The 15307-nt window shown below is 47.2% G+C and overlaps 3 protein-coding genes across 5 annotated transcripts; all 3 read right to left on the reverse strand.

The window, feature by feature from the left end:
• Positions 1-1754: 1754 nt before the first annotated feature.
• tmem120aa (transmembrane protein 120Aa) lies at positions 1755-8169 on the reverse strand. 2 transcript variants are annotated; one of them, XM_053846634.1, is made up of 12 exons: positions 8021-8169; positions 6715-6833; positions 5894-6025; positions 5772-5831; positions 5501-5596; positions 5306-5395; positions 5175-5240; positions 5040-5101; positions 4101-4193; positions 2518-2582; positions 2225-2293; positions 1755-2014 (listed from the first exon to the last, which is right to left on the reverse strand). In XM_053846634.1, exons 1-12 carry the CDS (start codon positions 8096-8098, stop codon positions 1901-1903), a joined length of 1044 nt encoding a protein of 347 aa, XP_053702609.1. In that variant the 5' UTR covers positions 8099-8169; the 3' UTR covers positions 1755-1900. The 2 variants fall into 2 exon arrangements, with proteins under 2 accessions (XP_053702609.1, XP_053702610.1); XM_053846635.1 differs by lacking the exon at positions 8021-8169 and adding an exon at positions 7797-8014.
• Positions 8170-9122: 953 nt separating this feature from the next.
• Positions 9123-11429, reverse strand: styxl1 (serine/threonine/tyrosine interacting-like 1). The gene is made up of 9 exons (XM_053846497.1): positions 11393-11429; positions 10727-10857; positions 10604-10665; positions 10430-10529; positions 10237-10370; positions 10027-10172; positions 9856-9953; positions 9326-9438; positions 9123-9254 (listed from the first exon to the last, which is right to left on the reverse strand). The coding sequence occupies exons 2-9, from the start codon at positions 10827-10829 to the stop codon at positions 9123-9125; spliced, it is 888 nt and encodes a 295-aa protein (XP_053702472.1). The 5' UTR covers positions 10830-10857; positions 11393-11429.
• Positions 11430-11732: 303 nt separating this feature from the next.
• On the reverse strand, positions 11733-15188 carry LOC128748405 (serine/threonine-protein kinase pim-1-like). Of its 2 annotated transcripts, none has more exons than XM_053847145.1 (9): positions 15050-15188; positions 14281-14485; positions 14076-14186; positions 13824-13918; positions 13699-13746; positions 12713-12884; positions 12435-12615; positions 12202-12372; positions 11733-12082 (listed from the first exon to the last, which is right to left on the reverse strand). In XM_053847145.1, the coding sequence occupies exons 2-9, from the start codon at positions 14468-14470 to the stop codon at positions 11944-11946; spliced, it is 1107 nt and encodes a 368-aa protein (XP_053703120.1). In that variant the 5' UTR covers positions 14471-14485; positions 15050-15188; the 3' UTR covers positions 11733-11943. The 2 variants fall into 2 exon arrangements, with proteins under 2 accessions (XP_053703120.1, XP_053703121.1); XM_053847146.1 differs by having other exon boundaries at positions 12681-12884.
• Positions 15189-15307: the final 119 nt, after the last annotated feature.

The raw sequence follows: 15307 nt of genomic DNA on the forward strand, positions 1-15307 counted from the left end.
TGTCAGCAGGACTGAGCAGGACAGGACGAAGTGTCGGCGCCTGATCTGTCGCTCACCCGCCGTACATACTGGACCCAGGGCTCCGGATGGAGTCTCCTTCTCCTGGCTACTTCCTTCTAAACTCTGCGGTGCTCGGAGGCGACAGCCCATAATCTCCTGTCTCGGGAAGCCTCCTGCTCTGGGATCCAGGGTCTTGGTTGTCGACACGGAGCATGTTTTTCTCTTCAACAAGCGAGCAGTAGGTGAAATATCCATGAACCCAGACAGCCACGGGGGCCAGCGTTTCAGGTGTCAGTCACCGGATGGGGAGGCCCCACTGGTCTGCAGCCTCGCTGCTGCGGGACTCGATCCCGGGCCACTCCAGAGACCAGTTCTTTATCTCTGACTCAGAGGGAGGCGGGTTAAGTTTAAGGTGAAGGTTTTGACATGGACATGCGCCCCCGCCAACTCCCACCCTCCTCTGGCTCGCTCCCTCCTCCGCCTCCCCAAGTGAGGCTCAGTCCTGATCCTCATGTCCTTGGGCTCCTTCTTGACGGCCCCCGCTGCTCCGTCTTTAATGAGAAAGATGAAAGAAGCGCAGAGAGGGAGACGACTCGCCCTACGATCCTCCTCCTCCTCCTCATTCACTGCACCCCACCCTCCCCCCGCATGCCTCCAGCACTGACTTCTGGAGTGAGTGAGGGGGGGGGGAGTCAAACTGTAACAAATGGGGAGCAGCGCTGGTTTCCACTTCACATTTTCAGGTATTATTCCCTCAGAAGTCTTTTCTGCCAATCTCTCCCCGCGCCTCTCACTTCTTTGTGTTGCGGCGCCGAGTCTCCAGAGTGAGCGAGTCACAGACTCCAGGCCTCTTCTCGTCGTCAGCCGCGCCAGAAGTCTCGACGGCGCAACTCCAGGGTTTATTTATCACTTTTATTGAAGTGCTCACCACATTAACGTCATTTGGAATGAGTGCTGTCGAGGACGGAACCGTGACACCCGTCCACGTTGGAACCAGCTCGGGCTTGACTTTCTCTCTGCATTTCAATCAGCTTACGCTCTTATTTCTGAACGCACTTAAATGAAATGAGAGCTAATAACTCTGTGTGAAAGACTTTTCCCTCACATTGGTTGAGTTTCAAACAGATTGGGAAAGTGGATTTAACAGTGACGTTTTCCACCAGACACTTCTCTCTGACCACAGCAGGTACTTTTCATGAGTTAATCCTCAACACTACGGTTGTCATGGTGTTTACTACAGTCAGGCTCCATCTGCGTCTTCATCTGGGTCAGAGGGCCCTGGTGAACAGCAGGAGGGGCCCCACTTCAGGTGAGGCCCCGGGGCCCCTCAGCCTCCCCTGAGTCCAACTTTAAATCAACTCATGGTTTCTATGCAAATCAACGGCACTTACAAAAATGAAGGGGCAGAATTCATTATTGAAATTCAGATCAATTAATCACAGAAGTGGCGACTACAGTAGAGCGGTGACGTCGAGAGCCAATGCTGCCATCTAGTGGACCGTTGCCGCATGATAACACTCGCAATCCATCGCACAGCGATCTACTCCTGCATCAACTCACCGCTTCGTGAGGGAGAGAAATTAAGTGGCACTTACGTGGCTGCCTCTGGGGACTCTGGTTTCCTCCCACACTCCAAACTTTCGGCTGCATTTTCGCACCTCGAATGCGACTCTAGCGCCCCCTCCTGCCTGGTTACTCGCCATTACAAAGTCATGCTCTCCAGCCAGACACAGTAAATCTGTAACAGTCAAGTTTATTTCAACATTTTGACCTTACGATCCCAACACTGAGGACAATCATGAGACCAACAATCACGTCACGAGACGGAGAGAGAAGCAGCAGAACAGCAACAGCCCCAACAGAGCTGTGGATGGGCTCCGGAGTCGGGGACCAGCGAGCCTCACAGGCTTTTGGCCTTGTCCTGGTTGTTCATGTACTTCTGGTAGACCACTCCCAGCGTGGTGGAGAAGTTGCCCAGGAACAGAACCATGTAGGAGCAACCACACATCAACACCTGGACACACGACAAGGGCGAGTTAAGTGTCTTAAAATGCACCAAAACAATGTCAGAAACAACCGAAGTAAACATTCTACAGGTCTCACTGGTGGCATCTACTGGCCACAGACATGGCCAGTGAACAAAACAACCACTCACTCAGTCATTCACCCTTCACTTCACGTCACTGATCTTAGTTGAATAAAGCAAGAGTCGGGAGTCACTCGCCTGCCACTCTTTGCACTGGGGCAGCTGGAACATCTTGAAGAGCGTGATGCTGTTGTGGAGCTGCCAGAACTTCAGGGCGACAACAAAAGACTCGGTGAGAAGGTTTGCTGCTTCAGCATCGCTCAGGAAGCTTGAGTGGTCTTTGTTTATAGCCGAGGTTTGAGCATAAGGTCTTCAACTAGCGCTCCTTTCATGAGTCAATACTTCTGATATGGGAGAGCTTCCACGGGAACCTTGACCTCCGTCATGACATTTGGGTTTAGTATGAAGACGTCAGAGACAAAGAGACTCACGTGACCAAAGAAGAGGAAGGGAAGCAGGAAGGTGAGTCCTCTCCACATCCACGACTGGAAACCCTCTGAAGGTGCAAAGACAAGGCTGATTTTTAAGATGAAGAGGCCAGACTCTTCCTCACTCCATGGTGACAGAGTGCTTGTGTCGAGGCAGAGAGAGCTTGAACCGATGGACCTTGGTTCTCCCAGGTTATGAATGGAGACCAACAGAACAAGATCAGGAAGTATGGACTCTATCAGAGACTCAGACTAGAGCCACCTCTCCTCAACATCGAGAGAAAAGAGAGGGCTCCAAAAAGTCCAACGGCAGGAGGTGTAACAGATTCTATGTTGGTCGCCAGAGGTAAGGTCCTGTATCGATATAGTATTTAACTGGGCATGAAAATAATGAAATATTTGTCAATGTTGTGTTTGCCAGAGATTGCTGACACATGGTGCGCAGCACTCCATCTGTCCCTCACCATTTTTGGCTTGTGACACAGATAAAGAAAAGTTATAAAGACCATCAACTGTGGTGTTTTTTGGACGTGCACAGGTCCGGGGTCACGCTGAAGAAATCACATCTCGAGTCACAGACTCCAGGCCTCTTCTCGTCGTCAGCCGCGCCAGAAGTCTCGACGGCGCAACTCCAGGGTTTATTTATCACTTTTATTGAAGTGCTCACCACATTAACGTCATTTGGAATGAGTGCTGTCGAGGACGGAACCGTGACACCCGTCCACGTTGGAACCAGCTCGGGCTTGACTTTCTCTCTGCATTTCAATCAGCTTACGCTCTTATTTCTGAACGCACTTAAATGAAATGAGAGCTAATAACTCTGTGTGAAAGACTTTTCCCTCACATTGGTTGAGTTTCAAACAGATTGGGAAAGTGGATTTAACAGTGACGTTTTCCACCAGACACTTCTCTCTGACCACAGCAGGTACTTTTCATGAGTTAATCCTCAACACTACGGTTGTCATGGTGTTTACTACAGTCAGATTTTTAAGATGAAGAGGCCAGACTCTTCCTCACTCCATGGTGACAGAGTGCTTGTGTCGAGGCAGAGAGAGCTTGAACCGATGGACCTTGGTTCTCCCAGGTTATGAATGGAGACCAACAGAACAAGATCAGGAAGTATGGACTCTATCAGAGACTCAGACTAGAGCCACCTCTCCTCAACATCGAGAGAAAAGAGAGGGCTCCAAAAAGTCCAACGGCAGGAGGTGTAACAGATTCTATGTTGGTCGCCAGAGGTAAGGTCCTGTATCGATATAGTATTTAACTGGGCATGAAAATAATGAAATATTTGTCAATGTTGTGTTTGCCAGAGATTGCTGACACATGGTGCGCAGCACTCCATCTGTCCCTCACCATTTTTGGCTTGTGACACAGATAAAGAAAAGTTATAAAGACCATCAACTGTGGTGTTTTTTGGACGTGCACAGGTCCGGGGTCACGCTGAAGAAATCACATCTCACACAAGAGGGAAGTCTGGGCCTCTTCATTCCAGCTGCTGCCCCCACAACCCCAATCCTCTCCTTATAAACCCACTCATTTAAAATGTTTTTTTTTTATCAGACATCAGTTTCCGTCCCACTCACCCACTGTCAGGTCCATGTTGTGTCTCTCTCCCAGAGCTCTGAGTCGGTACAAGCAGCCACTTTGGTAATAATATTGCAGGAACTGGACGAAACCTGAGGAGCACATTTGAAATGAGGCGCCAACAGAAGGTCACTGAGCATTGTATCAGCAATGAAGAGCCTGGATCTGATGCAGATGTTGATGGGTCGCGTTCATCTACAGCAGCGTTTTTCACCCTGGGGTACCGCGGCACACTAGCGTGCCGTGAGAGAGCGTCAGGTGTGGCGTGGGAAAATGATCCAGTTGCACCTCATGTGTCCGGAGACAGAGGCGGGCGATATGATGCCATGAAATCATGACAGTGAGAAGGTGTTGAGGAGCAACCACGGTGAGGAGATGATCCCATGGATTGGCTGCCATTCTTTCTCTCCACTCTAGTGTAGAGCTCCAGTGTGTTGATGCGCTGATCCGTCCCTCAGTCAAAGCAGCGCTGCTGTGGTGCGCCGCGCTCCTCTTCCCACACACTCACAGCCAAGAAGCCGCTCACATGCGCAACTTCCAGCTGTTTCTAAAGCTGATGCGCCTCTAACTGGACCACACACTTTCACCACAGAACCATGGAGGGAGGGAGCCGGCACCAGGCCAAAGACTGTCTGCAGCGCAGAGCTAACAGAGCTAACGGCTAACCGTCACATCATGCAAAAGAGAAGTGATGCCATCCAAACAGTGATTTAAAGTCAGTCAATACATCAATAAATCATGATATATTTAGCCATATTGCCACCTCTTTCTGGACACATGGGAAACAAATGCATTTTCTGCCATGTGTTTCTGCAAACAGCCTGGCAACATAACAAGCCAGTGTCAGTAGCTACAGTGTTTCACCAATGAAGAGGGAGTTTCAATGAAGGGTACCGCGGCTAGAGAAAGGTTGAAAAACACTGGTCTACAGAACTTACTTTGGTAAAGATTGTAGGATAAGAACTGGTTCCTGAACATCTGGTAAAGCTCTCCTTCAGGCCTGAGACAAGTCATCAACACAAGTCAGCAGGGTCGGTAGTTCTGGAGGGTGCTTCCAGGGTTGCATCTCTCACCAGGTCAGCATGACTCCGGACAGGAAGGTGGACACGTAGTGATGGAAGACCCACCAGCCCTTGATCCTGCCGCAGACACGGGGGTGAGGGGAGACTATGGATGGCAACGCTTCACAGGATCATGTGGGTACCTGGACCCGTTGCTGATGAGGATGCTCTCCCTGATGGTCAGCGTGCAGTAGTACCACACCAACAGGAAGTTGAAAATAGCGTCCAGCACTCTGAATCACAAAACACACAGAGTGAAAAACGGGGGCGGACAGGAAGACGACCAGGATGGTGTCGGCTGAGAAAACTCAGAGAAAGATCGGACCTGTAGCACTCACCTGTAGCTGAACATGAAACGACACGTGAAGGAGAAGAGGAAGAGGATGACGGTGAGGACCAACTTAAATTTCTCATATTCATCTTTGTAGGCAAATCTGCGATCACAGTGCGACACAGACAAGACCTCAGTTTCACAGAGAAACACGTGACTAACTCCATTCTGATTCAGCTGTGTTTCTGTTCATCCGTCTCGATCAGTCGTGTCTCATGCAACAGCGCCCCCTAGATGTTCTTTCTACAGTGCTGAGCATCAGAAGGTAAACGACTTACTTGGACTGCTTATTGAGGAGTGTGACGTTGACGTTGCCTAAAACAAGAGTGAGGTACAGGCTGCGGAGGAGACGGTCACACGTCACTTGTCAGAGTGGCTCGTGGAGCGCCAGGAATCAAACCTGTTCTTCTTTGGCAGAAACGCTTCCATCTCCGCGAAGGCATCTTCCCGCTCCTTGATCGACTCGCGGATTTCCATGATGGAGCCCACTTCCTCGGGACTCAGCTGGAGTGTGTCCGGTGTTTCTTTGCATCTGAATAGAGAGTGAACAACAGAATGAACGGTGAAACATTTCAATGACCAGGTCAAGAAATTTCCTAAAGGGCCACATGAGTGAACTGTTATGAGGGGCCACCATCAAAAGAAAGACAGCGATGACCAGAAAACATGACGGGAAACTATCCAAAATATATACTTAACTAACCAGGACAAAATGAACCTAAAAAGATTCAACGTAAGTGAGGATATTACGAAGTGTAAATATGTCATGAATTGAAATATTTAACTTTATATACATTTCATTTGAATATAGATCATAACATAACATCACTGTGGACCAGACCATTCATTATCCCTTCAATGTATTTTGATGGACAAGAAAAACACACAAAAATGGCCAATGAAAAGAAGAAAATCTAGTCTTAAAACAAGAACATGCTATAAGTGGTGGCGATGACTAAAAGAGAAATAACAAAAAAATTTACAAAACAGTTATAGTTTTCGTCTGACGTCAAAAGGGCCACAAAAATACAGGCAGCGGGCCACATACGGCCCCCGGGCCGCACTTTGCCCAGGCCTGGGTTAAAGCAACAAGAGAAATGCTGTAGAACCCTTGCAGAAATGTTTGGTGCCTTTGAGCTGGAGGTGCATGAGTGAGTCCCAAGGCCATGGCTGCGGCAGCAAAAACACATTAACACCAGTAACAGCACGATCATTACTCACTCTTGCAGCGATGCCGAAAGCTCCTTGAGTTTCTTCCGCTGGCGTGCGATGGCACCCGAGCAGCAGTTCTGGAGTTTGGTGACTTCCTCAAGCTTTTGTTTGTACAGACGGTGAGTGTCCTGGAGGGGCAGGAAACACCTTGCATCATCTCAGGCAGGAGCCTCACTGGCTGCCTTCCTCTTCTTTTTCTTGGCCCCTAGTCTCCTCCCGAGCTCTGTCTCCTAACCTCAACCTCTCGGCACTCGGTTCTGATCCTCACCTCCCAATAACAACTGCAGTATCTATAGCAGGGGAGGGCAATTACATTTCCTGAAGGGCCACACAATGAACTGTGACTGCTGAGAGGAGCCATCGTGCCGAAAGAAAGAAGGCGAGGACTATGAAACATAAAGGGGTTAAATGTAAGAAATATGTCATATTAAGTGGAAATGTGCCATGAAACCAATAAAAAACGCATTTTATTTCAATATAAATCATAAGAGAGCAATGGGTATCTAAGGAAGACTTGAAAAAGGTTATTGTTTCAAAATATATTTTCAACTTTCTTTCAATGTATTTTGAGGAGCGAGAAATACTCGCAAAAATGGCAAATGAAAAGAAGACAAAAGGAGAATCTTCAGCGTTATATTTACAGTCGAACCAGTCGTGCTTCAAAAGGTAACAGGACAAAAGAACTGCGGCAAACATTACTACAGATTCAAGATATATAGCTATACATGGTACAACGCATGGTGAATTTCTCTGTGTCCCTGTGTCCAATAAAAGAAAAAGATGTGTGCACACAGGATGCATACTCTGATAACAATGATGAATGATAAAAACAGCAGTATGAAACAACAGTGCAAGGTAAAGTCATAAGTGCACAGATCAGTTACAGTTTTAGTCTGACCTCATGAGGGCCGCAAAAATAGAGACCAGGGTCCGAATGTGGCCCCTGAGCCGCACGTTGAGCAGGTAGAACAGTTCTGGACCATCTCACCTTATCAAACAAAATGTTGCAGTGAAGTAAATCACCCTTGACCTTAAAACATTTCGAGACTGGCTCAGGACTTAATATACTGCTATACTGTGTCATGACAAACCTGCAGGCGAGGGCGACCCATCTAGCCACACAGCCACCCACTCCTCCGCCTGGTGTCACAGCTGCCATATAAGACGTGATATGGGACGCTTTCTATCTGACATATCGCCGGATGACTGGAGGGTGGATCCGCGCCGCGGCGGTCCCTCCTCCAGCACCACCCCAGCCCGGACACTTCTCCGACATAACAGAGCAAAGCTTCCATGGAAACCCGCCCAAACCGACCTGAATCTGATGGTAGTCATTCTCCAGATCCTCCCATTCTCGGAAGCACTCGGAGAGCCCGCTGGGACTGTACAACATCTTCTGCACTTGGAGTCGACTCTCTGCCGCGCAACAGTTGTCCTTTCTGTCACGGCTAATCTAGGAAACTGGCGCCAATCAAAATAAGAGCGCACTTCGTCAGTGCAGAAGAAATGCAACGTAAAATGTTAACTCTGACGTGTTGTGTGTCATATATTATCTATGAGTGTTTGTTTATCATATGCAGACCGAATTCATTTTTGTTAATTCATGGAATCATTTCAGATAATTCGCGAGACACTTTTATTTTAGAAAGCTTCCGGTCAAACGGTAACCATTTTTTGAGTTTTTGACGAGACTGCAACCCGGTGACGGAAGACTACAACACGCTTATCCAATCACAACAAGGGTATTTGATGACGATATCGCGTTCGTCTGATTTTTGTAGCCAATAAGCGCTTCGCGTAGGACTACCCCACCGGAAGTGAACCCTCCTTTCAGACTACAAGGAAATATATTCTGTATGTGCTGTTCGTAAAACTCCGTGTTTTGAGATTAAACATACTCTGTTAAGTCATCAAGTCAAAGACTAGTTACTTCCAACTTGCGTGTATAACGCTTCGAAGTTAAGGAGGCACGGTATAATCCCTGCGAGACCAAATTCTGGGACATAAACGCCACTCACAGGTTTTATATTTTTAGGCAGGATCTTACGTAACTGTTTCAAGAACGCTGACATTTAAAATTCACGACACAACAGCCGATTGTTGAGCAAATGTTAGGCATTATTTTAAGTTAACACTCGATTATTGTTTATATAATAAATTCATATTTATAAACACTACCTTCAAGTGAAAGTTCATCATCGAGTATTAGGATGGATGGTTAAAAATAAAAAAAAATCAATTTAATTGAATTAGTTTTAAATGAAACAAATAAATTGGGTGAAAATTCAAATGGAATGTGCGTAAGAAAATGTGTTTAAACTCATAATAAACATGTTGACGATGGATTAGCTGTAATAAACCAGGCAACTACATTTTAAAACCAATGTATTGATAAATATTTTTTTTTTTTTTTTTTTTCACAAATCCAGCTCAGAAATGTTGGTGAGTTTCTCTCCTCGGAGCTGAAGTTCCCATTGGGAGAGCTGCTCTATAAACCCAGTGTTTGGTCTCATGCTGGGTTTGCATTTCAGCATGTACCTCCAGGCGTCCTGTCAACAATGTAAACAACAGCCATCAAACCAACAATACGCTGGACTGCTGAAGATGACCGGACCTCTACCTCCAGTGTGTAGCCGTGGTGGTGCATGAGAAAAGCGATGGACACGGCGCTGCAGCGGCTCCTGCCTTGTTTGGACACGATCAGAACGCAAGCCCTCATGTTGATGTAAGCATCTACAGACAAAGAAGACATTAACGTGAAGAGCTGTTGAGCACAAAAAAAATCATACACAAGACAACAACATTTTAAAATAACTGTCATGAAATTATGAACATATTAGTTATGTAACCAAGATCAGCTATATATTTGTTACAGAAAAAATATTTTTATTTAATAATAAAAAAATATAAAAAAACATCTCTCCACTTGATTTGTAAATATTCTTTTTATTAGTTAATAAACTTATTAATAAACTACTCCCAGTGTGGTGGAGAAGTTGCCCAGGAATAAAGAACCTATTAATAAATTATTATTTTTCTTGTCTTGTATAATATGAAAAAAAGAATGACGGTAACAGAAAAAGTGACTATTATATCAACAGATCAGACAAATCTAAAATCAGGAAAATAATAAAATATACGATGACCTACCAATAAAACTGCAAATCTTGTCGAATCTGGAATACAGATCAGAATGTCCAGTGTCAGCCACTGGGATGTAAAAGATGCTCTGGTTCCTGTCCATGGACCTGAAACAAAGAGGTGGCGTTTGAACTGCGGTGAGAGCAGGAAGCCAGTGCTGTGCCAGGGTCAGGCTCCCACTCCATGTTGCTGCTCTCAGAGATGCTGATGACTGCTTTGATCTTGAGGTCCCTGTAGACCTCCGGGTCCAGGCCCTGCTCCTCGTCGCCCATGTACAGCATCCCTGCCAGGATCTCCACCGGGTAGCTCTTGAGTTTCTCCAGCTCCTGGAGCGAGACAGAAATGTTGAGACAAGGCAGAGCACAAGAGAGAAATCCTCTTGAAGGTGACCCTGATGGTGTAGAGGATCTTCTCGGTGCGTAAGAAAGAGTAGAGGGCAGAGAAGCGCTCAAATCCTCCCTTCAGGATGTGGACCGGGTAGATGGTCTCGTTGGCCAGGACTCGGGCACACGCCATCGCTTTGCCTAAAAGACAGTCCCGTCTTCAGAGACCGTTCCTCTATCCTCTCATGAGAGGGTCACACCTTGCTGCTGCAGACTGCTGGTGTTGCCGTCGTAGACCACCACGTGCTGCATGCTCTCCACCTCCACAGACTCGGGGAGCAGGAATTTGCCTTCAGAATCCTGGAGGATTCAGAAGAACGCTTCCAGTAGTTGTGCGCCACCGTGGGTCGTGAACAAACGTAAACCCTTCCTACCACTTTCATACTTCTGGCGGTGATGATGTGGCTCATGTTGAAGGCCTGAACTTTGCGAGCGTCTGGAGAAGACAGAAGCTCAGACATCACAGTTCCGCGAGACGTTTGCAGATGCTGCTTTACCGAACAGACACAGGAAGTTGATCTCCGACAGCCTGTTGACTCGACACCTCTGGTTGAGGAGGTTGAAAAGCTCCAGCGGTTCACACAGCAATATTTTTGCCATCGTCCTCCAACCAGGACACGACACTCACCTGGAAGGAACCAGCGTGACAGAGGGGTTAGCAGCTCGCATGGTAGCTGTTGTGGCCTGGTTGCTAGGCAACGCAGCGTGCCTGGACGGTTGCGATGATGTCATCCTGTTTGCTCAAGTGGAAACATTTTCTGGCCCAATTCCAAGAAATATTTGATATAAAACACCTTATATAAATGGCTTGCTCTGGAATATATACACACATAGATAATTATTAAATGAATCATTGTGATGCAATAACAATATGCAATAAAAACCTCATGTATATTGTGACAAGAAAAGAAAACCAACTTAAGGCTAATCATATTAATATCCAATTTCCCATCCTAATGTGGGCAGACATGGCATCTGCTAGCATATAAAACTGCATCAACAATGGTCAATCTGAATATGTTTTACAGTCAGGCAGATGCTCTTGTCGAAAAGTTTGTTTTAACTCCGCTAACTTGAATTTTTTTTTTCATTCCACAAAAGTTATCTAAGCTTTTAGCATGCCATGCTAACTCTGCGGAGTCATGTGACCATAGATGACTCACTCTGTTTTCCAAAAGTGAAGTTCAATCTTTCTTGAAACCTTTTTACAAACTGGAGAAACATTATAAATGCCAGAGAATCAAAGGAGGATGAGTATCAAAGCGAACGTGTGTGACATCATCATGGTGGTTTCATTGAAAACGTCGGTCTCCACACAGACAACTGACCCACTGTGGCACCATTACAGAGGTGACACTTTGATCCCGACTGGTTAGCAGTAGCATTAGCATCGACTCATTAGCGGCTAGCAGGCTACAGCAGGTTAGCATTATCCACTCATAGCTGCAGTCATACACTTTAGCTTCAGACGTCTTTAAAAACACGACACACACATGTTGTACATCTGTTTATTGGAAAGTGTGTGATGTGCACTCACATCGTGACTAATGTTTGGGTTCAGCTATGGCCTGTTATGTAAGACATTTTTGGAGGGCCCCTCGGGTGAGGTGTGTCTGGACCACAGACTGGAAACTCTGCTGGCTGGAGACCCCAAGTTGCCCATGTGTGTCATGTGTGGCTCCTTGACAGCAGCACTGTGTGTTCATGCCCTTCCTCAACACTCTCTTTGACTTGCCGTGTCACCCTCACTTATTTTTTGGGGATTCGGAGCCATGGGTGGTAGCGGAGCCGGTCCAGAGTGGGCCTCTGCTCGGGGGATACGGTCAAGCATTTGTTCAGGAAGTCCTGGCACCCTGCCGAGACAAGGACGGTTTGAGCTTGAGAGTCCAACACAATATTTGGCCAAAGAAACTGGGGTTTCGTCTTGGGTCTCCCGGAAGAGACTCAGAGCAGAGCCGCAATGAAGTGTTACCTTCCGAGAGCTTCCGCCTGCTTCTCTTCTTCAGCTGCATGTACTCCTGCGTCTCGAACATTCCTTTGTGCAGGATTTCGAACAGGACGACTCCGATCTGCCACACGGTCAGCGACTCCACGCGGTAGCTGCCTTGAGTGTACCACTCCGGAGGCAGATGCTCGGCGGTGCCTGCAAGACAGAGCCCAGCTGCAGAGGGGTGTTGCCGCCGGGGCAAGGGGCTTCTGCTCTACCGTAGAACACGTCGTACGAGGCGTTCTTCTCCGCCAGCACGCTGAAGCCAAAGTCGATGAGATGGATTCTGGGGGAGTCGGAGTTGGTTTCCATCAGAACGTTCTCCGTCTTGATGTCTCGGTGATAGACGCCCTTCTTGGCCAGTCCCACGGCTGCAGTGACCAGCTGTTTCATTATGACCTGTGAGCGAAGCAGACGTGAGCTCTTTCATGGACCGCACTCGTCCAGGCAGGATCCCGCAGGACCTTGGCCATTCCCTCCGTCATGGGCCGTTTGCACTTGGTGTTGATGTACATGAACAGGTCCATGCTGGGGACCGGGCGCTCCATCACCAGAATGAGCTCGTGCTCCAGGAGGTACCAGTCCAGCAGGGCCACACAGCTGCTTTTCTTGGAAGCTACTCTGGCCATGATGGCGACCTCCGAGAAAACAAGCTTCCCGTTCTCATCCTGGAGAGGGACAGACAAAATAGTCAAACTCAGAGAGCGCAAACCTCCGGCAATAAGGAACCCGAAGCCTGGTTCCCTGGCCTGGAATTGCACCTGTTTATATAGTACCCTCCGCACACCAGGTACATTAGCATGCTACATTTGTCGTGACACGTAAATCCAATGGTGAGCTAGCTAAAGCGCTATCTTATTTTGTGTTCCGAATTACCATCCTTTTCAGACTATAACCCAAACGCTAAACCAAAAACCACAATAGGTGCGTCCATTTCTACGACACGTGTTGTGTCACCCTGCCGTGACAAGGTTTGTGGCTCGGAGAACAAACTTCTGAGGCAGAATCCAGATTATCAGGTGCATCGCGGACGTGATACAATCTTTACCCCTGGTGGCGATCAGTGTGACATAACATGAAATTACACATTTTAATTCATTCAAGTCACACCACGGTTCGCAGGACCAGTAAAACTTAGAAAAAAAGTGAAAAAAATGTTTTTAAATGAGATACAAAAAAACAAAAGCTAACATTATTATGCTATAAAATGAGGTCATAAGTCAAAACTAACATGTAGATACCCATTAAAACTAGCCATATTAATGTAACTAAAATAAAAACCCCAAAACTTTCCGGTGCATTATTTAAGGTTAAGATTTTCTTCCCCAGGTGGTGGTTATGTGAAGTTTAGCTTTTGGGGCATGCTAGCGATTAATTGTTGTATCCTGTTGCTAAGCTAATGCATTAGCATCAATGCACATTTACTGTTTTAGCATCACAGATAACTATCAACTACGTCAACAATAATCTCAATCAACTTACAAAATGTGTGCAAATGTGGTTTTGTCTTGAGATGTGCTTGATCGCCACCTGCAGGAGAAGCATGGGAACAGTCAATGACTGGATGTAACTACATATTCCTGCAATGCTTGGACTAAAAGACCCACTGGTAGATTGTCAGCCCTGCGGAATCCGGCGAACACACAGCCACATCCTCCTTCGCCAAGCAGGTCGTACTCGTGGTATTTCTCCTGGAACGCCGCTGGAAGAGAGGAAACTAGTGTTCACAGGCGCTCCACAGGATCTGCTGGTCAATAACATGAATGGTATATGTAGTAATCTGGGTGGGACGCGATGCTAGCTTAGCATCAGTGCTACTGAGATGATGGGATACTAGCTGTTAGCATCGCGAGTCTCACCTATGCTGTACACGGGTGAGTCCGCGATGCCTTTTGCGCCACTGGGGGTCACTGAAGTTTCACTCTTGTTTGCTGAGTCATCACCCACGCTGCTGAGGCGGCTACTGCTCGCTGTCGAGAGAGAGCGCTCAGTGACTCAGGCACCACAGTCATGCCTTCACGATGAGGCAACTTTGCTTCTGCAGTTGAGGGTCAGAGGTCGTACCGGTCTGAGCTGAGCACGATGAGCGTCTGTCCCACTCTCTCTTCCTCTCCCTCACCCTGCCCTCATCTCTGACCTCCCTGCTCGGTGTCTGCTCCTCCTCCTTCTCTGAGCTGGAACCAGAATCGGGCAGTGTTCTGCTTCTGGGCGGCTCGGGGTTGGACTCGGCCAGACTCGTGTGTGAGGCCACCATCTCTGGCAACAGAGACTTTTAAAGTGCAGAAAGATTCACAAGAAACCTTCAGTTTAAGCTGCAAATTCATGTCACAACTACACAGCTTTCAGAGCTAAGAAGAAAACTTGAAACATGAAGAATAAAGTTACACCCAAGATGCATCTTTGTCTCTAAAGTCTAACATTGCAGACACTTCGAAAGTGCTTACAATGGGTTGGTTATTCCACTTGAGTTATTTCAATATCTTGTCTTTTTTCATAATTATTTTGGTTTAAAATATTCTTGATGTATAAGTTAATATATAAGTTGAAGTGTGGTCGAGAACCTAACCCGAGACGAGTTATAGGCCGAGACTTCCAGGCCCAGAGACCGAGTCAAGACCAAGATGAGACCCAAGTGAATCCAGAACAAACTACTGGTTTGTTCCATTGAACTCATTTCTCCTCTTCATTCAGTCTGAAAGCCTGACCACAAACACGTGTCACTGATAGACTTGAACTTCTATACTCTGGATTCAGCTTGGTCTCACCCCCCTCACTGGCCTCGCCTCAGTCTCCTGCATGTTAAGGCCTGTTTCTCGGTCGGTGTGAGACTCACATGTTGACTCCAGGAGGAAGGTTTTGGACACAGGTGTTGTGATTACTTTAATACCACACAGGGTGAGCAGAGCAGACCAGGAAGTGACCGACGAGTGTGAGGAAACAAACCCTAAAGCTAAAGGCAACTTGGCCAGCCGTGCCTCGCCCCTCTCCTCCTGCCTCAGAGTCTCTTATACGTTGCTGAAGCATCTCGGGGTTCTGGTCTTTTTGACATCATCGACGTCACCTGGCACAAGTCACATGATTCGACAGCACA

This window comes from Synchiropus splendidus, chromosome 17, assembly GCF_027744825.2.
Source record: "Synchiropus splendidus isolate RoL2022-P1 chromosome 17, RoL_Sspl_1.0, whole genome shotgun sequence".
NCBI classification, from domain to species: Eukaryota; Metazoa; Chordata; class Actinopteri; order Syngnathiformes; family Callionymidae; genus Synchiropus; species Synchiropus splendidus.

What these genes read in the sequence shown, in the direction of transcription:
- tmem120aa (XM_053846634.1), bottom strand. Translation starts at nt 8,098, where the DNA reads ATGTTGTACAGTCCCAGCGGGCTCTCCGAGTGCTTCCGAGAATGGGAG. An exon ending in TTTCTGCCAAAGAAGAACAG is followed by an intron (nt 5,832 to 5,893) that starts GTTTGATTCCTG and finishes TCTCCTCCGCAG; the next exon opens with CCTGTACCTCACTCTTGTTT. An exon ending in CCTTCCTCTTCTTTGGTCAC is followed by an intron (nt 2,294 to 2,517) that starts GTGAGTCTCTTT and finishes GTCGCCCTGAAG; the next exon opens with TTCTGGCAGCTCCACAACAG.
- LOC128748405 (XM_053847145.1), bottom strand. Translation starts at nt 14,470, where the DNA reads ATGGTGGCCTCACACACGAGTCTGGCCGAGTCCAACCCCGAGCCGCCC. An exon ending in ATCGTGCTCAGCTCAGACCG is followed by an intron (nt 14,187 to 14,280) that starts GTACGACCTCTG and finishes CTCTCTCGACAG; the next exon opens with CGAGCAGTAGCCGCCTCAGC. An exon ending in CTCGTACGACGTGTTCTACG is followed by an intron (nt 12,373 to 12,434) that starts GTAGAGCAGAAG and finishes TCTGTCTTGCAG; the next exon opens with GCACCGCCGAGCATCTGCCT.
- styxl1 (XM_053846497.1), bottom strand. Translation starts at nt 10,829, where the DNA reads ATGGCAAAAATATTGCTGTGTGAACCGCTGGAGCTTTTCAACCTCCTC. An exon ending in CAGCAGTCTGCAGCAGCAAG is followed by an intron (nt 10,371 to 10,429) that starts GTGTGACCCTCT and finishes ACTGTCTTTTAG; the next exon opens with GCAAAGCGATGGCGTGTGCC. An exon ending in TCTGAGAGCAGCAACATGGA is followed by an intron (nt 9,954 to 10,026) that starts GTGGGAGCCTGA and finishes TCTTTGTTTCAG; the next exon opens with GTCCATGGACAGGAACCAGA.